Source organism: Heterocephalus glaber, unplaced genomic scaffold (genome assembly GCF_053883595.1).
Source record: "Heterocephalus glaber isolate CG9 unplaced genomic scaffold, H.glaber_assembly_v1.0 deba00001457, whole genome shotgun sequence".
NCBI lineage: Eukaryota > Metazoa > Chordata > Mammalia > Rodentia > Bathyergidae > Heterocephalus > Heterocephalus glaber.
This window is the reverse complement of record NW_028258305.1, coordinates 36,215,512-36,240,953: the sequence shown is the minus strand read 5'-3', so window position 1 is coordinate 36,240,953 and position 25,442 is coordinate 36,215,512. Positions and strand designations below refer to the sequence as shown.

Genomic DNA, 25,442 nt, shown 5'->3' with positions numbered 1-25,442 from the left:
TGCTTTCCTTTTGTCATGTGCCCCCCCCATCTATGGGGCTCAAACTCAGGACCTTGTTCTTATAAGGCAGGTGCGGCACCACTCAGCTAAATCCCCAGCCCTGCTCCCCTCCCTTTTTTTTCAAATTAACAAACTAATTGCTTTCCCAACAATTCATTTTTTCATGCCCATCCATCATACACTAACCAAAAAAAGCAGTGTACGTGAAATAGGAGAAAGTAAATTAAAATCCATAGCATAGGTAAGGAGGCTCTAAGTCTGGAGCATTAAAGAATACCTGCTATGGGGCCGGGGATGTAGCTCAGTACTTCCACCGCCTGCCTCGCAAGCGCAAGGCCCCGAATTCAATCCCTAGTACCAAAAAAAAAAAAACCTGCTAGCAAGTGTTCCAGTACGGTGGTTGGTCTGCAGTCAGTCTGGAGTACTTGAAACAGTTTGTATGTTGTTGGTTTTTTTTTTTCTTTAGCATTTAGAATGGCCATCATTGTCCTGCAATACGCAATTATCCCATCCAGAATAAAAACGAGGGAGGGAACCACAGAGGCAGTGAGGGATCCAAATACAGCATTCAAAGGTAAATGGTCCAGGCTGGGATTTAGCTCAGTGGTTCTACCCACCTGCCTCGAAAGCACAAGATCCCAAGTTCAATCCCTGGTACACAACAAAACAAAACAAAGCTTACTAGTTGGTCCAGTGGTGCCAAGGAGCAGGGGGCGCTCCGGGTTAGCCATCTTCCTCTCGGGGGTGTGTACCAGCCGTATTTTTTGTGGATCTGCACCAATGACTTGTAGACTGCTGTGCTCTTGTCAGACTGTACTGAGATTCATTGGCTCCAAAGTGCACTTGTGCTTTCCCCTTCACCAGCGTGGCACTGATCTGCAGGATCACGGACTCTATGGAGTAGGCACTGCTCTAGTGGGACGTTCCATGCAGGTGGCACCTCCACCCAGAACATACCCTTGGAGAGGACTGGAGCAACAGTCCTGACCAAGGTGGGTCAAGGGCAAAGTTATCCTTAAAAGAGACCTTAAGTAGGATGAAGTTGGCTTCTTCCTTCTCTGAGGATCTGGAGATCATTATGCAAAGCACTGTCCTGGTCAACTTTGAGGAGGTTGACATTCCAATCACACAGATTGTCATTCGCGGGTTTGACTGCAGAGTTTCCACCTTTGAAACTCTGTGATCTCCATATACCCCTGAGCTCCTTCATCAGCAGGTGGTCAATGGCCTGCATGGAGCCAGACACTGCACCATTTAAGTAATCTTGCCTCTGGTTCTTTTTAATTTTCTCAAGAATGGTCAAGTTTTCTTTTCCAATGCCATCATCTTCAGATTTCTTGCCCTCAGCTGGCTCTTCCTCTTTGATTTCATGGTGATCTAGGTCTGCTATGTCCTCAGGGATCTCTTCATCCTCATCCTCATCTTCTGAAGACACTTCCTCCTGTGTGCACTGCTCTGCCAGCCAGGGCTGATCCAGCATCTCCACATCAGGATGCTGAGGGAGGTTGTAGAGTTTACACGAGTCAGAAATGATCCTCTTCAGGTGCTACAAGAGCAGAGTATTCTTTTTTTTTTTTTGGACCAGAGATCAAACTCAGGACCTTGCGCTTGTGAGGCAGGCAGTGGCTCTACTGAGCTAAATCTGCGGCCCTAGTATTCCCTTTCTTTATGGTCCACCAGCCTGTCCAAGTTAGGATCATCAGACTCCACCAGGGAAATGGGGGGGCACAGCATGGTACGACTCAGTGATGTTGCAAAGGATGCAGATGGGATCCCCAGGCACTGACACCCCACCCACCCACACCCACCCACACCCACCCACACCCACCCTGAAAGTGGGGAGACGTGGTCTAGGCCTGGCCCCGGGCCCTGCCCCTCCAGCCAAAGCCAGCAGGAGCTCGAAGCTGAGCTCTCTATTCCATTTTTATTAGCAGCTGCCAAACACTTTCATAGAGGTGTTACCAATTAAGAAAGTAAATTTAACAAATACAGATTTAAAAATTAAGAAAACTTGTAGAAAGTTAAAACAAAATGAAAGGCATAAGAATGATTAATACAAAATTCAGAGAAGTGGCTTCCTGGGTGGGGGGGAGAAGGAATTAAGGGAGGGGCTCACAGAGTGAATTTAAAGAACTGGCTACATGCATTAAACTGGAAACTGTTTATTGTTTTCCTTTAAATTGCACATTTAAATTTCATCCATTTTATTTCTATGATGTGTAAATAAAACAGATTTCACTTAACAACTGGTACAGGGTTCAAAAGAGAAATCAAGTATACTGGAGGGAGATGGGGAAATTAAAATGAGTAAGATTCAGAAGAAAGTATTCAAACTGAGGAAAATGGATACATACAGAGGCAGCATTTAGAGAGAATCACAGTATAGTCATTTTTGCAATAGCCTATGATACTCTGTAGGAAAGTATTGGTAGAGAACAAAGTTGTGGCGGAATGTGGAGATTCTTACAAGATCTTATGAGGCATTTGTAAACAACGGGGGCTTTGTATTAGCGTTTCTTAGTTTTAGGCAACAAGAAACAATTGTTGCTAACGCACGAAAAAAGAATTTTTTTTTAAAGAAAGTGATACACAAAGATGGAAAGGGAGAAAGAAAAAGAGAGAGGGAAGAAATAGTTTATGAACAGTTTATTGAACAGGCTACTATTGAAGTGACTTGTCCAGGAACACAGCAGATCTAAGGATCTCAATTGGATGAGCTGATCGAGCAACTCTTTAAGAGCGTTCTCAATTCCAACTACAGTATCTACTATTTCAGTGTGCCTCCATCCAAGTTCTCAGGAGAGTCCGACTGACCTAGTGTTTGTTTCCACCGTTGTGACCCGGGTTCTTTGCTTGCAGCTCATTAGAATGCAGGGAACAGGGACAAAAGGTAGTCCCCCAAAGAAAGAGACTTGGAGACACACACACACACACACACACACACACACACACACACACACACAGAGCACAAATTCCTTAGTAAACTATGGGATGGTTACTGTGCAAAATAATTACTTCATAATTACCTTACTCCAACAATTCCGCAAGCAGACATCTAAACGCTTACTAATCCACTTAAGCCTCTGGTGTGGCTGACCTCATCACACTGAGCTAGTATTTTTCGTTTGATACCTGAAGTTTGTCTCTCTGACTGCTTTCCTCTCAGATAATAATTCCCGGATTGATACGTTTTGCAATCGTCATTTACCTAAGGCTTAGGTCAACTGGCAGAAAACGATGAAAGAAATGTAACAATGACACTGGGAGATAAGAGCCCTGCTAACTAACCGAGCCACTCCAAGCTGCAATTCCCCTTTCCGTAGTGTGAGTAGCAAGGTTCCCTACTCCGAGCCCCCAAGGGCCGTGAAGTAAGAAGAGCCTTGCGGTCCAAGACCTTTGCCAGCTGACTCGCACCTAGGGAACTGCAGATCCCCAGGGGAGGGGCAGAGAGGCGGCTCCGCACATGCGCACAGGAGTCCAGGTCAACAAAGACAGCGTCGGGCGCGAGCGCGCCGAAGAAAGACCCGAGAGGACGTGCGCGTGCGTGTGTGCGGCCGCCGCTCTACGTGAGAGGGCAGCGGAAAAGGACAGAGAGCGCGGGAGGGGCTGGAGCCTCGGACCTGTGCAGACGGGGTTGTGCTTCGAAACGGCGGAGGGGAAGGGGGCGGGTCCAGCAGGCGGCGTGTGCAGGTGCCCTGCGCCTGAGCCCCGCGGGGGGTCTGTGGCCCTCGCTGCCGCAGTGGCCGCTGCTGTAGCTTGGTTGCCGTCGTCTGAGGGAGGCGGGTTATGGCGACGGCGGCAGTGGGAGCTGTGAATGAGTTCTCCGGGTGGACGAGGGAAGAAGAAAGGCTCCGGCGGCCCCAGCAGCCCGGTGCCTCGCAGGCCTCCGCCCCCCTGCCCGGCCCCCGCCCCTCCCGTCGCCGGGCCGGCCCCTCCGCCGCCCTCGGCCCCTAAGCGGAACCTGTATTACTTCTCCTACCCCCTGTTCGCAGGCTTCGCGCTGCTGCGCCTGGCGGCCTTCCACCTGGGGCTCCTCTTCGTGTGGCTCTGTCAGCGCTTGTCCCGCGCCCTCATGGCCGCCAAGAGGAGCTCCCGGGCTGCGCCGGCGCCGGCCTCGGCCTCGCCTCCGGCCCCGGAGCCGGGCGGGGAGGCCGAGCGCGTCCGAGCCTTCCACAAACAGGCCTTCGAGTACATCTCCGTTGCCCTGCGCATCGACGAGGACGAGAAAGGTAACGGGGCTGGCGGCGCCGGGAAGAAAGCCGTGGGAGCCGCTGGGGAGGGTACCACCTGCGCCCCTTTCCTGCGGGAGAGGCCTGCGCCCCCGAACTCGACCCGCCCAGAAGCGCGAATCCCCGCAGCACGGGGACCCCCATCTACGATTCTCAGCCCTTTCCCCTTTTGAGGGCGCCTTTGCTACCGACTTTGTTTCAGGCACGAGCCTTGCCCCACACTTCTGTATGACTCAAGTCCCTATGAGACACCCAGAGCTGCTGGTGACAGTGACAGTTGTCCTAGAGTGACCACAGGGAATCCTTTTTACCCCGGTGAACAGTGTGTGGCTTCCTCTGAGCCAGATTTTCCAAAAGGTTTGATATCGAAGAAGCTATGCCTTGTTACAGGCTTTTAATGAAAGCAGGGTACTGTAGTGTCAAGAAAAAAAAGCAAATGGAGACATAGTTTTGGAAAGAATAGCTGTGTGATCACAGCTGAATTTGCACTGTTTTGAAAAATTTCATAACAGTCATTTTGTTAGTATGATTACTCCTGGATATCGTTCTGTAAAGTTTTTTTTTAGCATAAAACTTTTGTCCCTGGTTGCTTTTTTTAATAACAACCTTTATTGGTACATTTTAGGTATACATAATGATAACACATAATAGGGTGCTTTGGTTTTAATTAAACCAGTATTCCAAGGTAGTCTTTAAGTTGCTAAGTTGAAATGTTAAATGTATGAATTGGATAAATGTACACATATCATTGTACAGTGAAATGCAAAGTGAAGATTTAGATTTCCGAATGAAAGAAAGGGTAGTACATCCTTCAGAATTACTTTAAGTTAGTTTTTTCTTCTTCGTCATCATCGTCGTCATCCTCATCCTCGAGACAGGGTCTTAACTGTGCAGTTCAGAATCTATGTGCTGGGCATTGTGGTGTGAGCTTTGTGTGTGCTATCTTATTTAATCCTCACGATAACCTTTTGAGGTGAAGGTGCTATTGGTATCAGTATTTTAAAGATGAAGAAACAGGCTCAAAAGATGAAAGCAGGTCATTCCAAACCTGTGCTAATAGTTAATGAAACACTTTTTGTGCAAAATACTAAGCTAGGAAAAGTCTTTGGTTTTTTGATACAGGCTGACCTTGAATGCAGTGATTCTCCTGCCTCAGGCTCCTGAGTGCTGGGATTATGGGCATTGCCACCACACCCAGCCTTACATTTTAAAAAATTCTTCCTTTTCTACTTCCACTATGTAGAAAGTTTGCTTTTTTTCCTCCCCTAAAGAAATCCATCTTTCCATCATGCCTCAGGTACTTACTTGCATTGTCTTGTATTGAAAACAAGAACAGCCAGGGCTGGGGATATAGCTCAGTTGCACAGCACCTGCCTTGAAAGTGCAAGGTCCTTGGGCCTGGGATTTAGCTGCCCCGCAAGCGGAAGGACCCGAGTTCGATCCCCGGTACCAAAAAAAAAAAAAAGAAAGAAAACAAGAGCAGCTTGCCTGCGGTCCATTGGTTTGTCTTTCTTCACTGTGAATTCTAGACCCTGTTCTAGAATTTCACTGTCGTTGAAACCTATTTCCTTTGTAGGGCTCAGGAGTGAAAAGGAGGATATAGAGGGAAAGCCAGGGACGTTCATAGTTTTGTAGTGAAGGACAGTGGAGATTCAGTTCAAGACAGTAGACACATTTAAGAAAAGAATACTATGTGTATCTGGGAAAAGGTTTTTTTCTTTCTTTTCTTTTTAACTACCTTGTTCATCATGACCTCTAAGGAACATCTAAGGATCTTTGGGGAGGATGAAGAAGGCACCAACATGCCCTCCTAGAAAAACACTTTGATTGCAGTGTCTTGATACAGTAGGGTCCTCTGACATTTACTCTTCTAGAGCAAAATATGTTTTAGGATAGTGGGAATGTGTGTATGAGTAGATTATTTGAGGCTGGGGATATAGCTCAGCAGTAGAGCTCTGGCCCAGCATGTGCTAAGGATTTAATCACCAGCACTGAAAAGTAACAACACTGAGGCAGGAGGATTTTACATTTGAGCCCAACATGGGCATTTTAGTGAGACCCTGTCTAAAAAAAGAAAAAGGCCCTGGAGTATAATCCTAAGTACTGAAAAAACAAAAATAAAACAAATTGTACATTTATTTTCCTTTAGAAATAAAATAAAACAGTCTATATTGTCAGTGTTCTTCTCTATCTTATTTATTTCTTAAGCATATTGGAAATTTTTGTTATTTATTTATTTATTGTTTTAGTACCGGAAATTTTTGTTCTTTAGTCCTAATCCAGTACAGTAGTTGGAAGATAATTTAGATTTGGGTGTTTGTTTGTTTGTTTGTTTGGTACTGGGGATCAAACTCAGGACCCTGCCTTGCAAGTGGTGGAACCACTGAGCCAAACCCCTGGCCCTGATAATTTAGATTTAGAATCTATTGCCTCTCAGCTATCCTTGACAACAAAAAAACTTACTTTCAAGAGAATTCTCTTCCCACAGGATAAAAATGTGTGTGAAGAAATAAGAATGACTTGAGGAGGCAATCTTCAAAGCCTTCCTGACTTTGGTAAAACTGTTAAGGGATCATATGTAGCTATCACATTTACTACACCTGCATAGCTATCACAGGTAGTTTCTAGATGTATTGGTAAAAGCCATCAGGTAAAGTGTGCTATTTCAAATTGTAGTGGTATTAATTGAAACATTTAGAACCTCCAAATGATAAATGCAAAATTCTTATTTTTAAAAAGTAGTATATAAATGTTGTGTTCTATATAGTGGCTATGTTTCTTTTCACTTTATTTTATTTTATTTTGTGGTACCAGGGATCAAACTAAGGACCTTGCACTTGTGAGGCAGGCGCGGTGCCTCTGAGCTAAATCCCCAGGCCTCATTTTATTTTATTTTGACACAGTGTCTCACTGTGCAGTCCAGGTTGATCTTGAACTCACTATGTAGTTCAGGCTGTCCTCAAACTTACTATGTACCCCAGGCTGGGCTTGAACTTGAGGCAATCCTCCTGCCTCAGCCTCCCAAGTGCTGGGGATACAAGTGCATGCCACTATGCCCAGCTTCAGACTTTTTAAAGAGAGGACTAGGATGGCAGATTAGTTTTACCAAATATAAAGATTTGTGAGGCCCATTAATGACAATATTTATTGAATATCAACTAATTTGCATAGCTTTACTTTCTAGATGGTATATAAGAAACTCACTTCCTCTGCAAAGATGTGAGATATTTGTTATGTCATTGATAAGTATATAATGTATATTAGATATCTTATTTATCTTTAGGAATTATAATTTTTAAATACTGTAATTGTTGAACCTCTTTGGAAGACTGACAGTCTATGACATCCATTTGCTGCGTGGAGAAACTGAAATTTAAAGCTGGGTATGGTGTCCATGCCTGTAATCCCCTCATTCCTGAGGCAGAGGTAGGAGGATCACAAGTTAGTTCCTGTAAGTCCAGGGATTTAACTCAGTGGTGCTGCCACCTGCCTCACAAACTCAAAGTCCTGAGTTCGATCCCTGGTACCAAAAAAAAAAAAAAAAGAAAAGAAAGGAAATCAAAACAAGTTAGTTCCTGTCTCAAAAGAAACAAAAAGTGGACTCAGAGTAGCAGAGCCAAGAACAGAGTCTATGTGAACAGATTCATAATATTACACTTTTGACTTTATACTGAATGAAGTTTTCTATTCTGTATTGCTGGTAAAGGGCTTCTGGGAATATTTGGAGAAAAAGAGGTTGTAATAGTAGATCTTTATTTATTTATTTATTTGTTTATTTATATTTTTATTTATATTTTTTCTTTTTTTTTTTGGTACCGGGAATCGAACTCGGGTCCTTGCACTTGTGTAGCAGGCAGCAAAACCGCTGAGCTAAATCCCTGGCCCTGTAGTAGATCCTTGAGTTAACCAGAACATGCCCTAACATGTTTTATATGGCTTGTACAAGTAGACAGACATGCAGTCGGAGTAATAAAGTAGTGAAGGTTTGAAAGGTGTGGTTCAGTTTCTCAACTTCCTCAAGTAGTAAGAGCTCAATATTTTGCATGAAAGAGAGTGAGCCTCTTCTTAGGAGGTTGTAGGACTGAAAGATCAGATATCAAGAACAGAAATTGTTTCCAGGCTTGGTGGTGCACATGGGCCTGCCGAGGCCGGAAAATCACTGTGAGTTTGAGGCTAGCCTGGGCTACATAGAGAGTTTAAGACTAGCCTGGAATATATAGCGAGACTCTGCCTCAAAAGACAAAAACAAACAAAATTTAAAATTCAAAATCCATGTCTATGTCTATTTTCGTAAGATGAGTGTCTCAGTTACTTTCTTGTTGCTGGGACAAAATACCTGACATCCACAAGTTCAAAAAAGAGAAGTTTATTTTGGCTCACAGTTTGTAGCGGTTTCAATCCATAGTTGGCAGCTCCAAGCCAGGGTGGCAGGCAGAGAGGCATTGCAGAGGAGAATCATGTCCTAGGAGTCATTAAGTGGAGTGCACTCAGGGGAGGAGCAGGGATATATATTTATGTCAACCCATTGCCCATAGCAATCCACCTCTTCCCACCAGGCTTCATCTCCCAACTTCATACCCAGCTATAAAATGTCACATACCCGTGATCTAGTTACCTTCCAAAAGTGCCACCTATGAGTGCATAAGGCTTTGGGGGGGGAATGTCTAGATATAAGCCATAACAGATATTTTATGCTAAGATAAGGGAGGGAGAGAATTTTTTTGTTTTGTGGTTCTTTTTTGGGTGATTTGGGATTTTGTTTCTTTTTGCCATGCTGAGGACTGAACCAGAGGTTTGTCTATGCTAGACAAGCAGAGTGATTTTTTTTTTCAGTACCTGGGATTGAACCTAGAATGTTTGTACTGAGCTACATCCTCAGCCCTTTTTAAATTGTTTTTATTTTGAGACAGGGTTTCCCTAAATTGCTAAGTTGCCCAGGCTTGGCTTGAACTTACAGTCCTCCTTCCTCAGCCCTCCCAGAGTGCTGAGCTTATAGCAAAGTGAAGTGTATTACTCACTGTAGCCAGGCAGAGTACATACTGTATGGAACTATGGTGCTAGAAAGATCTTACAGGATACGGGCTTAATAGGTGATTGTAAGGATGAAAGCATTTTGTTCTGAATTGGATGCTATCAGGAACTGGAAATGAGTCTGTGAGTAAGTTGTTAAAGCCTGTCTTGAAGGAGGATGTACTTGAGGGGTTGTATTTGGACATGGATGGCACATGCCTGTTATACGAAATCTCAGCACCCAGGGAGTCAGACAGGAGTATCTCAAATTTGAGCCCATCCTGGGCAGTTTAGCAATTTAGCTACACCCTATCTCAAAATTAAAAGTTTCTTTTTTTTTAGTGGACTGGGGAATGTAGTTCAGTGTGAAGGCCTTGCATTCAATCCCTAGTACTGGAAAAACAAAAATTAAAAACAAAAAAAGCAACAGTCACCCATTTTCTGAAAGAAAGATATTCCATATTTCATGATTTGGCCAGTCTTTATATTTAGCTTGTATTTAGACACTATTACAGAGTGATTTTGTTCCATTACCATTATGGAATGACCTTGTTTGATGTTGATACTCTGTGAAATTATTCAGTGGATTATTGGCCTTAAATGTCAGATTAGCTCCTAGTAATACCAAGGCCTAACTGATAGAGGAGGTCAGCTCTTGTATGTGAAGGCTGCTTTTTCCCTCAACTTTGATGGTTTGATTTTATAGTGCTTCTTGTCCAAATTAACATTTGAATTTTGCCTGTGTAGTATGTTCGACAAGTTACTGTGCTAAGATAATATTTATGCTTAGTGCTTGTGCATAGTAAGTCCTCAGTAACTGAGAACTATTGTGATTTGGGGGCAGGGGTTGGTACCGGGGATCGAACTCGGAACCTTGTACTTGCAAGGCAGACGGCTAAACCACTGAGCTAAATCCCTGACCCAGAACTATTGTTATTAATTCAACAGACCTTTTACAATTAGAGCCTCCAGAGATTGTTAGAATATTGTTAAATCTTTTTTTTTTTTTAATCATTAATTCTTGGTAGTAGTTTGTTTCTGTTATGTTATTTAGGGTGCTGTAGCACCATAAGTAATCTTTGGGAAAGCAGTGTCTAGAGTGATAGAAAAATACTTGTGTTAATTGTGACCCTTAGATACTATATTTTTAAAAAATCAAATGGAAAATTCTCCTTAATCTCACTTTTCACTTGGTAGCCTAGCTTTTTATTGCTAAAAGATTTAAAGTGGATGTTTTGTACTCATGTACAAGCATAATACAAGGTCTTGGTATAGAATTTAGACAGTATTGGAAAATATACAGATGGAATTTAAAATCACTCATTACCCATAATAAATCTAAAAGTTTTCAAGAATATAAATTGTGGGTTTTTAAAATTTTAAGAGTAGGAAAAATTTATTGGGAGAAAGAAAGATTCTGCCTAACAGAGACAGGAGGGGGTTAAATTGATTTTTTATTTCTTTTTGCCATATTGGGCCATGCTCACACATTAGACATGTGCTCTACCACTGAGATAAAGCCCCCAACACCTAAACTGACATTCTTCAGGCTCAAAGAAAGTATCTGTCTGAGGCTGGGGTTATAGCTCACTGATATAGTACTTGTCCTGCAAGGGCATTCCATAAGGAGGAAGGGAGGAGAAAGAAAATATCCAGTTAGGGCCTGGGGATGTAGCTCAGTGCCGCAGCACCTGCCTGGCAAGTGTGAAGTCCTAAGTTTGATTGCCAGTACCTACACCCCAAAAAAGAAAAAAATATCAAGTTAAATACAATGGCCCACACCTGTTATCCCAGCTGTTAGGGAGGCTGAGGCTGGAGGATAACAAGTTTGTGGCTAGCTTGGGCACCTTAGTGAGATTGGGCTACTTAGCGAGACCCTGTCTCAAAATTAAACAAACAAGGGCCAGCGATGTTGCTTGGTGGTTGAGCATCTCTTACTTCAAGCCCCAGTAACACATGCATGTGCGAACACACCAGAAAAATGTACAAAATTGAAGTGATTTCTTTACGTTGGTTTCAAAACCTTCTAAAATTAAATGAGAATGTAAGCCTTTATTTTAGAAATAACTTTTTAAGTTGGAAAATAAAAGTAAATATGGGCTTCAAATTTTTTAAGTTATTTATGTATTTATTTGCTAAATAAGAATAGAAAGTATCCTTTCTGTAAATAGCGAACAGGGAAAAAAATAGGGAGTCATTAGCAATTAGTCATTGAGTTGAGTCCATGATGCTTCATAGGACCTTAGTTTTTTGGGGGGGTGTAGTATTAATATCTACTGAGATATTCATTTATTTTTAATTTTTTTGGTTTTTTGAGAGAGGATCTCACTAGGTAGTTAAGGCTGTCCTTGAACTATGTAGCACAAGCTGGCCTCGAACTCACGGCAATCCTCCTGCCTCAGGCTCCCAAGTACTAGAATTATAAGTGTGTGCCATCATGCCCGGCCTCTACTGCGAGATACAGTATTTAAGATACCTGTCTTTCTAATTTGAGGCAAGTTGCTAGTAGAAAATTGTTCAGAGAAAATCGATATAAGCTGGGTGTGATAACAACATGATTGTAATCCTAGATTTCAGGAAGATTGAAAGTTCAAGACCAGTCTGGGCAATTTAGGAGAACTTTCAAAATTAAAAAATAAAATACAAAAGACCGGTATATAGCTCAATGGAAGAGTGCTTGCCTAGCATGTTCGAGGCCCAGGGTTTAATGCCTAGTACTCCCCACCCCCCCCAAAAATATAAGTTCTCTGGAATTTTTTGTCGAAGAACACTTGAGTTCAAAACAGCAACAACAGCAAAAAGGATTAGATAAATAAAAGTTGTGGCTGGTGGGAAGCCACCGACATGGTGGGGTGGCCCGGTGGCTCCATGTCACAGTCCCTGGCCAAGACAGAGCAGCCCCCAACGTGGTGGCGCAGGTCTCACAGTGGGCAGATGATCACTTGCGCCTCTTCCAGAACATTGGCACTGGGATGGCCACAGCTGGAATAATGTTATCTCTAAGAAGTGTTCGACTGACATCAACATTTACAAGATCTTCAGATATTCCAGAATTTATAAAAAAGAATGTTAGGACCGGGTATTTAGCTCAGTGGCACCGTGCATGCCTCGCAAACGCAAGGTCCTGAGTTCGATCCCTGGTACCAAAAAGAAAAAAATGTTAAATTATCAGGATGATTACACCAGATAACTGAGAATGGTTTAAACATTGAACATATTCCCATTACTTTACCTATTGTATCTTTATGGAGAAAAGAGCCGTGTAGTGTTTTGCTGGTTAAGCTGGCTGGAGTAGAACTCACTGAAGCTGGGAAGATATGGTTACAAAAAGAGCTTAAAGCTTCCCAACTACTATGGTTCCAACTTCTTGGAAAGGAGAATTCAGTGGTCTTTTGCTACCTTTTAGTAAGTAAGGGTGGATATTTTAGCATGAATCTGAATGAAGAAATTTTGCGAAGAGGCGTGGCCGAGACTGTTCTTGTTAAAGGGCTGAATTATAATTCCAAAACTTAACTGGACAATTCACAGATATTACTTAAAGCTGAATTAACGGCTATAAAGAAAGGAGAAAGAATATGGAAGGAAGAATCTGAAAAAGTTATTTGAAAAAATTCAGCACTCAGGAGGCTGAAGCATGAGGATTGCCACAAGTTCGAGGCCAGCTTGTGCTACGTGGCGAGTGCAAGGGTAGCCAGAACTGCCTAGTGAGACCCTGCCTCAAAGGGCTGGGGATTTAGCTCAGTGGTTCTGTTGCCTACCTCATAACCACAAGGTCCCCAGTTTGATCCTCGGTACTAAAAAGAAAAAAACCCAAAAAAGTGATGGACTTTATGTAGCCTTCCTTATTGTTGTTTTCACTGTGTAGTCCAGGCCATCCTTCAACTGTGTAACCCAGGCTGGTGTTGATCTTGAGGCAGGCCAAGCTGATGCCCTAAGACCCAGCCATACATCCATGAGTGTGCTTTACTAATCTGAGCGTCCGTCCCTCAGGCCAGCCAAGCTGATAGCCAGAACTAAACATCAGAGCACTTCCATACACATGGAGTGAACAGTGTATTACTGCCCAAGTTTTGAAACAGACCACAACTAACTCCACTCAGGCCAAGCAGTGGAATAGAGTTCCAGCAGCCTGCCTTTTTCGTGCCTCTTGCCACTCACTGCCTTGCCCTATCCTTTGCAAAGGTATCTACAACTCTAACTTCTAACATGGTACATTTAATTTTGCTTGATCTTCATCTTTATAAATGAAATCATACAAAATGCATTCTTTGTGTGTATAGCTTTTGTTGCTCAGCATTGTCAGGTTAAATAATAACCATTGCATTTTGCAATGGTTTATCCATTTTCATTGCTGTATACCAAGGGGTAAGCAAATTGCCTGTAAAGGGCCATTTAGGGTGGGGGCTTTTTGTTTTGTTTTTTAAGACAGATTCTTCTTATGTAGCTCTGGCTTTGAGCTCTCAGAGATCCTCTTGGCTCAGTCTCCTGAGTGCTGGCATTACAGGTGTGCACCACCATACCTAGCTTGCATTTAAAAAACAATATTATTCTAGCTGGGTGTGGTGGTGCACATCTCTAATCCTAGCACTTGGGAGGCTGAGGCAGGAGGATTGGCTAGGCTACATAGTTCAAGGTCAGCCTGAACAACATAGTGAGACCCTGTCTCAAAAAAAACAAAACAACAAAACACTATTCTTGTGATAGAATATACATGACATAAAAAATCGCCATTTTAAGTGTACAGTTCAGTGAAATTAAGTACATTTGCAAGGATGTGCAGCCATCACACAGTATCCAGTTCTAGTTTTTTCATCATTCCAGGCAGAAGCTCTGTATGCTTTAAACTAGGCATACAGCCCATCAGGCACAGCTATGGCCCCACAAGATTGTAAACTTTTAACATTATACATGATTTTCTAGTATGTTTTTCAGGTGTGCTCGTGTGGACTATCCAGGGTTAGGTGACAGTGAAAAGCCATGTGAGGTGGGCACAGTGCAGTGGTGACTTTGCCTCCTGTGCCTGTCATGCACAGTCGTAGTGAAACCCAGGGACTGCCAATAATAGTATTTCAACTTCCTACACATGGGTGCCTGTGATGACAAACTTCTTAATAAACAGATATTTAAGTTTTCTTATTTACCTTAGACTTGTGTTATTTCATCAGTTTTTTAGCAGTTGTGGTATAGGAAGTACAAAAATACGGCTTTTTGTTCATGATACAATTACATACATAGCATTACTAATACTAGAAGAATTAATGGTTGCTTATTGATGGTTAGGATCAGATTAATTAATGAATGGTTACGATCAGATATTCCATTCAAAGATAAATTTGATCAGCTGGGCGTGGTGGCACACTCCTATAATCCCAGAACTCAGAAGGTTGAAGCAGGAGGATTGCTATGAGTTCGAGGCCAGTATGAACTATATGGTGAGTTTGAGGCCAGACTGAAGTACATAGTGAGACCCTGTCTCAAAAAAAAAAAAAAAAGGTAAATTTGATCATGTCTCTTTATTAGAATTTGTTTGTTTTGTTTTTTCCCATTAAGTTTATTGGTACATTTTAGGTATAGAATGCAGTTAAATTTATCATTGGGATCTTGTACCATTACATGAGTATCTTGGTTCTCATTTCTTTCCCCTTCCCCTCCCCTCCCTTCACCCCCTCCACCCTTCCCTATTTGCAAAGACTTTGTTTCCATTTTTTTCTTTTTCTCATATTTTTTCTTTTCCCTTCTCTCCTGTCCCCTCCCCCTCCCACTTCCCCTCTTCCTTTAGACCTTTTCTTCCTATTACACAGTATGAATTATACATTTTTAAAATTACAATATCAAGATCTAGAAGACATTACCACAGATTTAGCAGAATTTAAAAGGATATAGAAAGCATATTTCAAAAATGTTTTGAAATAAATTTGACAACTTCTAAGAAGTACCTTGTACAAATTAGTACAAATTAATGAAACTAACTCTGGAGGATATATAAAATTTTAATAGCACCTATTAAAGAAAGTATATTCCTAGCTTGAAAACCACCTATATGACAACAACAGGCTCATATACATTTTAACTGATAAATTATATCAAACATTTAAAGCAGAAGAAAGAAGGAACACTTCTCCCCTCATTTTAGGAAATCAACATCATGCTAATCCTAAAACTGGATAAAGATAATAGAAAAAAGTATGAACATAGATAGAAATTTGTTTCACAAAAGAAACTATTAGAAGTCAGATCTGGCAGTATGTAGAAAGTGGTTTTATTATGGGGATGGCAGTGTTGTTTCAGCATTGGAAGATCCACCTCCAAAAGTCATTATTTTAACAGAGGAAAGGAAAAAGACACATGATCCTGTCAGTAGTTGGAGAAAAAGTATTGGACTAAATTCTACAGCTGTTCATGGTAAAAGCTATCAGGAGACTAGAAGTAGAACAGAACCTTCTCAACAGATCAAAGACATATACTCCATACTTCCAGCAAAAATCGCCTTATGTGAATGGAGAAGATACAGTGCTTTCTCCCTAAAGTGGGGAACAAGGGCAGATATGCCTACTGTTCATCTGTCCATTAAACTTTGAAACATAGGCCCAAACCAAAATAGTCTGGCAATAAAATGACACAGTTAGTATAAGATTGGCAAGGTAGAAGTAAAATCTTTATATGTAGATGAAATCATCTACAGAGAAAATACTAAGAAATCTCTACGAGCTCCTAGAACTTGTATTTGAATTTAGCAGGATTAGAAAACACAAGGTAGGGCCGGAGATTTAGCTCAGTGGTTTCACCGCCTGCTGCGCAAGCGCAAGGACCCCAGTTCAATCCCCAGTACCAAAAAAAAAAAAAAAAGAAAAGACAAGGTATACATAAAAATTCAGGTCTGTGTACACTTCCTATACATGAAGAATTGAATATTGAAATTTAAAAGTTATGTAGGAGTACAAAGGACCTAGAAAAGTGAAAAAAAAGTGTTGGAAAACATTTAGTACCTAATTTTAAGACTTCCTCTAAAGCTACAGTAATCAAAGCACTGTTGGTGTAAGGAAAGACATACAGATCATTAGCATTAAACAGAGAATCTAGAAATAGAACCACACATACATGGTCCACTGAGTTTTGAAAGATTATTTAACATTTTATAGAACATAAACTCAATTCAAGAGCAGAGGAAAAGATAGTGTTTTCAGGAAATGGCACTAAAAAACCTGTTATCTGTATATGAAAAGTTAACCTCAACTCTTTATTTCCATACATGAAAATAACTTGAAAGGATCTATGAACCTAAATATAAAAGATGAAAACTATAAAACTTTAAGAAGAAAGTATAAGGAAAAATGTTTATGAATTTAGGGTAGGCAAGAATTTCCTAGGATATAAAAAACATGATGTATAAAAGAAAAAAATTGATAAATGGGATTCCATCAAAATTTGAAACTTTAAATGACATCGTTAAGAAAATGAAAAGTAGTCCATAAACAGACTATATTTATATTGCATATAACCTATGACCAGAATATATAAAGAACTCTTACAGCTTATTAATAGACAACCAAATTAAAAAGTAGACACAAGAAGATGATAAATAGCCAGTACAGCACAAGGAAAGGTGTGCAACACTAGAATGAGAAAAATACTAATCAGTACAATAACAAGATTGAATTATACACTCATTAGAAAGATGAAGTTAAAAGTTTTAAAAGAACAAATGTCAGCTTAGGTGTGAACCAGTTGGAACTTTCTAATACTGCTAATGTGAATGTAAAATGATAAAACCATTTTGGAAAACAATACAGAAATTGTTTGTATTACTGTTAAGAACTAATAGTCTTGTTCTTAAGTTTTTACTTAAGAGGAATGAAAACACATGTTCACCATAGATTTGTACATACAAGTTGAGTATCTCTTAAATGAAATACTTGGGACCAGAGTGTTTCAGATTTTCGTTTGAAATCCACTTGATCTGCAAAGAGGATCCCTACTGCTGCTTTTTTTCAGGTTCCTGTCACATGGAGTATTATTTTCCATCCTTTAACTTTCAGACTATGAGTTTCTTTTTTAATTAAATTTGTTTCTTGTATGCAGCATATTGTTGGATCTTGCTTCTTGACCCATTCTGCCAGTCCATTTCTTTTTTTTTTTTTAGGTACCAGGGATCAAACTCGGGTCCTTGAACCACTGAGCTAAATCGCTGGCCCCAAGTCTATTTCTTTTGATTGGTCAATTGAGACCATTAACATTGATGATTATAACTCATACATATTGACTTATCATTGTCATGACTTTTTCTGTTTGTTGGATTCTCGCCCTTTGCGTTTAATTTCTTGTCACGCCTGACGGATTCATTCTGCTGGGCTTCCTGGGGTTGTGATCCTTGTTGTCTTTTCCTAGGATATTGTCTAAAATTTTTTGGAGTGCTGGTTTGGTATTCATGAAGTTCCTAAAGTGCTCTTTGTCATGACAGTATCTTATTTCTCCATCAATTTTGGAAGATACTTTTGCAGGGTACATCAATCTGGGTTGGAGGCTGTTTTCTTTAAGGGCTTGAAATCCATCACTCCAAGCTCTTCTTGCCTTGAGGATTTGCATTGAGAAGTCTGCTCTGATTCTGATAGGCTTTCCTTTGTATCTGATTTGTTTCTTTTCTTTAACTGCTTGTAGAACTTTGTTCTGTTGGGTTTCTGGAATCTTAACAATTATATGCCTATGTGTAGATTTTTTTTTTTTATCACGGGTATTTGGAGTCCTCTATGCCTCACTTATCTGTATGTCAAGTTCTTTTCCCTTGCTTGGGAAGTTTTCTGCCATCACTTCTGTGAACAGTTTTTTTTAATGTCATCTGCACTCTTTCCTGTTTCTTCATTGAGCCCAATCAGTCTTATGTTTTTCTTCTTTGCATCATCTAGGAGCTGCTGGATTGATTTCTCGTGGTCCCTTACAATTTTAAAGCAATTTTTCTTTTCCTGGTCACTATTTGCAATCTTCTTTTTTCTTTTTCTTTTTCTTTTTTTTTTTTTCTGGTACCAGGGATCAAACTCAGGACCTTGCGCTTGTGAGGCAGACGCTGGAACCAAATCCCCAGCCCACGATCTTATCATCTATATCTGAAATTCTGTCCTCACATTGGTCATTCTGCTGTGTAAACTTTCAGTGGAGTTTTTAATCTCCTGGAAATGTTTTCATATGTTTTATGGATTCCATTTGTTTCCTATGTTGGGATTCCATCATGTTCCTGAGCTCCTCTCTAGATTTGTTAATCACGTCTTGCACAATCTCTGCTGTTATCTGAGAAATTATTTCTGATTTCATTTTTTCCAGATCCTCTTTTCATTGCCAGTTCAGGGAGTCCAGGTGGTTGAGTGTTCCGTCTCCTTTCCCTTTGGAGTTGCTGTAGGTGTTCTGGAAGTCTGGTTTTGAGACTTGTTTATGTGTCTTCTCATTTCGAGGGGGGTGGGCAGGGAGTTGCTTCTGGCACCCGCGTGGCTCACCTCCTCTGTGCTTCTGGGAGTCTTTACTAAAATTTTGTAAGACCTGTCTTCCCAGAGAAAAATCCCTTGCTACGCAATCACACCTTATTCATGTGCTGTTGGCAATATGTACATTTGTGAACAACTGTTTTTAGGAATAAAACAGAGTAAAGTTAGATAAAAAATTTCTGACAAGCATCATGAAAACTTTGTAAGAATTGTGACCACTTGCATTGAACCAGATACTGGTGAATTCGTTTCACAAACAAGGTCAAATATCCCACTAGTTTTATATTTATAATGCCTTCTTATAAAAAGTATTATTATAAAAATATATTTAAAAGAAGTCTTGTTATATACCTTAACTATATTGTATATTTTATATGCCACCCAAGACAATTCCTCTTCACTTATTGTGGCTCAAGGAAGTCAGGTTGGACACCCATGCTTTAGACAATAACTTCCTCTGTTCTCACCTTCCTCCCCTTCTCCCTTGCCCTTCAGATTTTTGTTTGTTTGTTTTGTTTTTGAGGCAGGGTTTTGCTTTGTTTTATAGTTTGGGCTGCCCCCAAACTCACTGTGTAGCCCAGGCTGGCATCAAACTCATGACAATCCTCTTGTCTCAGCCTCCCAAGTTCTAGGATTACAAGCATGTGCCCTTACGCCCAGTGGCCCTCCAGTTCTTGGTACCCTGTGTTCTACATTCTGTGACTTTGCCTAGTTTGCCTAGTTTCACTAATATGAGGTAGTAATATTAGTGGACGCATACAGACATACAGTATTTCTCCTTTTGTATCTAGTTTATACCATTTTCATGTAGTATAATATCAGAATTTCATTCTTTTTTTTTTTTTGGTACTGGGGATCGAACTCAGGACCTTGTGCTTTTGAGGCAGGAGCAGTGCCACTGAGCTAAATCTCCGGGCCCTGAATTTGGACCTTGAGTATGTGAAGCAGGCGTGGCGCCACTGAGCTAAATCCCCGGCCCTCATTCAATTTTGAAAAACAGTACTGGGAATTGAACCTAGGGACTTGTGCATATTTAACCACATCCCTAGCCTTTTTTTTGTTTTTGTTTTTTGTTCTTTGAGATAGGGTCTCTCTAATTTGCCCAAATTGGTCTTGAACTTGAAATCCTCCCACCTCATTCTTTGGGGAAGCTGTGATTATAGTTATGTACCAGTAGACCTGGCTTGCACTGTATGATCAAAATGTATGGTGAATGTTTAAATTTTTAAAAAATTTATTACAGTAAAAGACACTGCCATTAATCTCAAAATACTCCTCTTTACTTTGATTCCTATTATTCTTGTCATAACTGGAACATTTTTTTTTTTGTACTGGGGATTGATCTCAGGACCTTGTGCTTGCGAGGCAGGCGATGGAACCCCTGAACTAAATCCCCGGCCTTAACTGGAACATTTTAAAGTCCTCTTAAGTCTCTTTGTGAGATGTGATAAAAAAATGTGAATTCCAGCACTGAGCAACATCCAACTCAAAGGCAGGCTCATGGAAAACTACAGTGTGTCCTCATCCACCTTACTAGATCTGGCATTGCACAACTTCTAGCTCTTCCCCCAAATCAGAATGACCATAAAAATAATAAATGTTTTGAATCCATTTAGGACATCAAGGCAGCCATGATAGTACAATTAAAGATACAAAAGAGAACTTCCAGAATTGCTTCAGAAAGTGCCAAGAGTCTTGTGATAAATATGTTTGAAGTGAGAGGGGGAGTGTTGTTGTTGTTTTTTGAGACAGGGTCTTGCTATGTAGTCTAGCCTGGCCTTGAATTCACAGCAGTCCTCCTGCCTCAGCCTCCTGAGTGCTGGCATTACAGGTATGTGCCATTATATTTGGCTGAGGGGGTATTTTGGCTGTGTGTGTGTGTGTGCGCGTGCGCGCGCGCATGCTAGGAATCAAACTCAGGGCCTTGCAGTTGCCAGGCAGGTGCTGCACTGCTGAACTACATCCCTGGCCCTGTGAGAGGGAGTATTTTGAGAGCGATTAATGCAATGTATTTTTTACTGCAATAAGATATTTTGAGACTGGGGATTTAGCTCAGTGGATCTGCCGCCTGCCTGGAAAGCACAAGGTCCTGAGTTTGATCTCCAGTACCAAAAAACAAAATCAAATAGATTTTTGATTTTTGTTTTTTTGCTGTGAATTCCAGGCTGTCCTTAAACTCATTGTGTAGCCCACGCTGGCCTCAAACTCATGGCATCTCCTGCCTCAGCCTCCCAAGTGTTGGGATTACAGGTGTGTGCCACCACACCCTACTAATGTAATAAGTTTTTAAACATTTCAACATTCATTGTATTTTTTTACCATACCTAGTATTAATAAATGATTCTTAAATAATTTTACCATATCTAATAAATAGTCTAAATTAAATTAAAACAAACCAAGCATGGTGGTGTATGCCTAAAGTCTAGCACTTGGGAGGCTAAGGCAGGAGGATCACCATGGATTTAGGTCAGGCTGAACTATACATAGCAAGACGCTATCTCCAAAAAGCAACGACAATCAAAAAAAAAAAAAAAACAAACCCAAGACATAGCTGTAAGTTCCTGTCAACCTAATCCTTTCTTGATTTGATGAAGTTTGGTTGGTTGAGTTTATTTAGGTTAATGGGCTTAAAAAGAAAATGTAGATGGGAAATTATAAACTACTGAGAACCTAACATTAAAGTATCTTTGAGGCGTTTTAACACTGGAAACCTTTGGAAATTTTGATTTTTCTACCACAATTTAATCAAAAGGATGATCAGTGGAGGTTACAGACTGCACTTTGCAAACTCCTGCCTTTGAAGATGGATGTGACTTCTTGTGCAGGGCTGCCTGGGAATCTGGGCCACAGCACAGTCCCCTGCCACAGCTTCTTCTGGGCATCTTTTTTTTTTTTTTTTTGAGACACCATTTCCTTATGCATTTCAGGCTGGTCTGAAATTCATGGCAATTTTCCTGCCTCAACCTCCCAAGTGCTGGGATGATAGGCATGTGCCACCATGCCCAGCTCTTCTGAGAATCATTGAAATTAATTTTTATCAGTTTGGTTCTAGGTGACTGTTGAAAGCTTGCTTGCTTGCTTGCTTGCTTGCTTGCTTTCTTTCTTTCTTTCTTTGTTAAACAAACAATTGGAAAGTTTTATTTATTCATTTTAAAAAATTAGGAGCCAGGCATGGTGGCTCATGCTTCTGGTCCCAGTTACTCTGGAGGCAAAAGTGGGAGGATAAATCAAACCCCACACTTTAAGACCAGCCTGGGCAACACAGAATTCATATAAAATATATTAGGTAATACATAAATGACTGAATCAAAATGGATAAGGATGTTGCTGGTGAGAACTCACATAGATTGCTATTAAGAGTGTAAATTGTTGCAAGCTTTCATAAAAAGCAGTTTGTTTAAACTCTTCAATGAAATCGAAAGGGAAGCAATACTCCTGAATTCATTCCTGGAAACAAGCATCACCTTGATCCCCAAAGCAGAGAAAAACCCAACCAAAAAAGAGAACTATAGGCCAATCTCACTAATGAACATAGATGCAAAATCCTTAATAAGATACTGGCAAATAGAATCCAGAAGATCATCAAGAAGATCATACACCCTGACAAAGTGAGATTCATCCCAGAGATACAGGGATAGTTCAACATACACAAATATCAATAAAGGCACGGACAAAAACCATATGATCATCTCAATAGATGCAGCAAAAGCATTTGACAAAATCCAACATGCATTTATGATAAAACCCTACAAAAAATTGGAATAGATGGTCTCTACCTCAGTCTGATGAAAGCCATCTATGAAAAACCAACAGCCAATATCATACTAAATGGTCAAAAGCTGAAATCCTTCCCACTAAAATCAGGAACAAGACAAGGATGTCTGCTATCACCACTCCTGTTCAATATAGTTCTGGAAACATTAGCCACAGCAGTTAGACAAGAGAAAGTAATAAAAGGAGTAAAGATAGGAAATGAAGAAGTCAAATTGTCATTATTTGCAGGTGACATGATACTCTATATAGAAGACCCCAAGAACTCCACCAAAAGTCTTCTAGACTTAATAACCAAATTCAGTAGAGTAGCTGGATACAAGGTTAACACAAAAATCAATAGCTTTCCTCTACACAAACAACGGACTCACTGAGAGAGAAATAAGGCAAACAGTTACTGTCACAATAGCATCCAAAAAACTGAAATACCTAGGAATTAACCTAACAAAAGAAATCAAAGACCTCTTCTCAGAAAACTATAGCACTCTGAAAAGAGAGATTGAAGACAATATCAAAAAATGGAAAGACATCTCCTGTACCTGGGTAGGAAGAATCAACATAGTGAAAATGACTATCCTTCCAAAACTGCTATGTAGATTCAGTGCAATCCCAATTGAAATTCCAGCAGCATACTTCACTAACCTTGAGAAAACAGTCCAAAAATTCATTTGGAACAAGAAGAGACCCAGAATAGCAAAAGCAACTCTAGGCAACAGAGACATGGCAGAGGATATCACAATCCCCAACTTGAAACTATACTACATAGCTACTGTGATAAAAACAGCATGGTATTAGCAAAGAACCAGACCTGAAGACCAGTGGAACAGATTAGAAGATGCAGAAACAACTCCAGACATACTCAGGCACCTCATCTTCAACAAAGGAGCCAAATACCCTCACTGGAGGAAAGATATCCTCTTTAATAAATGGTGCTGGAAAAATTGGGTTTCAACTTGCCAAAGATTAAAACTAGACCTATATCTCTCACCATGCACTAAACTAATATCAAAATGGATTAAAGATCTAAACATTAAAACAGAAACGCTGATCTGGCTGGAACAGAGGTTAGGTAGAACTCTTGAAGATGTTGTAGGAAAAGATTTTCTGAACAAAACCTCAGTTGCTCATGAACTAGCACAGTCAACAAGTAGGTTCTCTTCTTATTAAAAAGCTTCTGCACAGCAAGAGAAACCACCAGCAGTGTGAAGAGCCAACCCACAGTGTGGGAAAAAATTTTCACTTGCTGTTCCTCAGACAAAAGTCTACTATTTAGAATCTATAAAGAATTTTTAAAAATTAGACCTCCCAGATTTAAAGACCCAGTCCAAAAATGGGCATCTGAAATGAACAGACATTTGTCAAATGAAGTAGAGAGCCGGGGATTTAGCTTAGTGGTTCCGCTGCTTACCTCGCAAGCAGAAGGACCCAAGTTCGATCCCCAGTACAAAAAAGAAGAAGGAGAAGAAATAGCAAGTAAACATATGAAAAAATGTTCAACATCACTGGTCATTCGAGAGATGGAAATGAAAACCATGCTGAGATTCCATCTCACCCCAGAAAGAATGGCTCCTGTCATGAAATCAATAACAAATGCTAGCAGGGGTGTGGGAAAAGAGGAACCCTGCTCCACTGCTGGTGGGAGTGTAGACTGGTGCAACCACTGTGGAAATCATATGGCGATACCTCAAAGAACTAGGGCTGGAAGTCCCATTTGACCCAGCTATTTCCCTGCTGGGTGTCTTCCCCAAAGAATTAAAATACCACAGTGATATATGTGCACCTATGTTCATAGCTGCACAATTTATCATAGCTAAAACTTGGGAGCAGCCCAGTTGCCCATCAACTGGAGACTGGATAAAGAAAATGTGTTTTTAAAAATAAAATGGAGTACTACTCAGCCATAAAAAATGAGAAATTAGAGACATTTATAACTAAATGGATGCACATTGAGGTGATACTTTTAAGTGAAATAAATAGGACACATATGTAAATACCAAATAGTTTAGTGTGAGAAACAAAGTCTAAATAAGGACTAAATGGTATAATAGATAATATAAAATGGGAAGAAAAGGAGCAAAGGGGAAGGCAAATTGGGAGGGGTAGGGGAAAGAACAGAAGGGAATGGAATATGAGAAAATGAAAAAATGGAAAGAAAGTCTTTGTAAATAGGGATGGCGGGGTTGAAGGGAGGGCAGGGGAAGGGGAAAATACAAGAACCAAGATGGATTTTGTAAAGGTGCAAATTTCAATAATGAATGTCATTATATTGTACACCTAAAATGTACCAATAAAATTAATTTTATAAAAGCAGTTCATTTCTGATAAATGAAAAAAATGTGATAAATTAATCATTTTTTTTGGTACTGGCGATCGAACTCAAGACCTTGCGCTTGTGAGGCAGGCAGTGGCACCATTGAGCTAAATCCCTGGTCCAAATTCATCAGTTTTTTAAGAAAAGCTCAAGAAACTGGCTGGGCCACGCATTGCAGTGGACGCCTGTAATCCCAACACTTGGGGAGCTAAGGCAGGAGGATCACCACGAGTCCCCTTGTTCTATATAGTGAGAGTTCAAGGCTAGCCTGCACTACAAGCAAGACCCTGACTCCAAAAAAAAGTGGCCAATATGCATTAGGGGACAAGTGTAAGAATGTCTGTTGTGGCATTATTTGAAATACTGGAAAACTGAAAACATTTTCAGTATCTTTTCAAAAATAGTTAATTATAAGATGACATAGGGATACTGTACCGAAATGAAAATTAATGAACCATAGTGATACCTCAGTTGTTGAACAGTTCCAAGCTCAAACTTTCCGCCCTTTGAAAGCGAAGTTCAAAAAAAATCTATGTGGTGTTCGTAACTTTGCTCAATAGTCAAGTGGGAAATCGGATTTGTAAAAATCTGTAAGGGCAGAGTGAGTCTTGCATCGCATCCTGCCTCCAGCATAAAGGGGTGAGGCTTCAG

The 25,442-nt window shown here is 40.6% G+C and overlaps 1 protein-coding gene and 1 pseudogene across 5 annotated transcripts in view; one reads left to right on the top strand and one right to left on the bottom strand.

Annotated features, from left to right (window-relative positions):
- Nucleotides 1-467: 467 nt before the first annotated feature.
- Nucleotides 468-3,055, bottom strand: LOC101703670 (ubiquitin-conjugating enzyme E2 Q1 pseudogene; annotated as a pseudogene).
- A 480-nt stretch (nt 3,056-3,535) lies between these two features.
- The window catches only part of Spast (spastin), a 60,785-nt gene continuing 38,878 nt past the window's right edge, over nt 3,536-25,442 (top strand). For 3 of the 5 annotated variants that reach the window (XR_015453201.1, XM_087216491.1, XM_087216490.1), the window contains exon 1: nt 3,536-4,229. Coding sequence is in view for 4 of the 5 variants with exons in the window: in XM_087216491.1 (XP_087072617.1) it covers nt 3,815-4,229 (415 nt within the window). In the remaining variant the exon portion in view is untranslated. The remainder of the gene's footprint in view (nt 4,230-25,442) is intronic. The other 2 variants (XM_004839263.4, XM_004839262.4) reach the window with 1 other exon arrangement.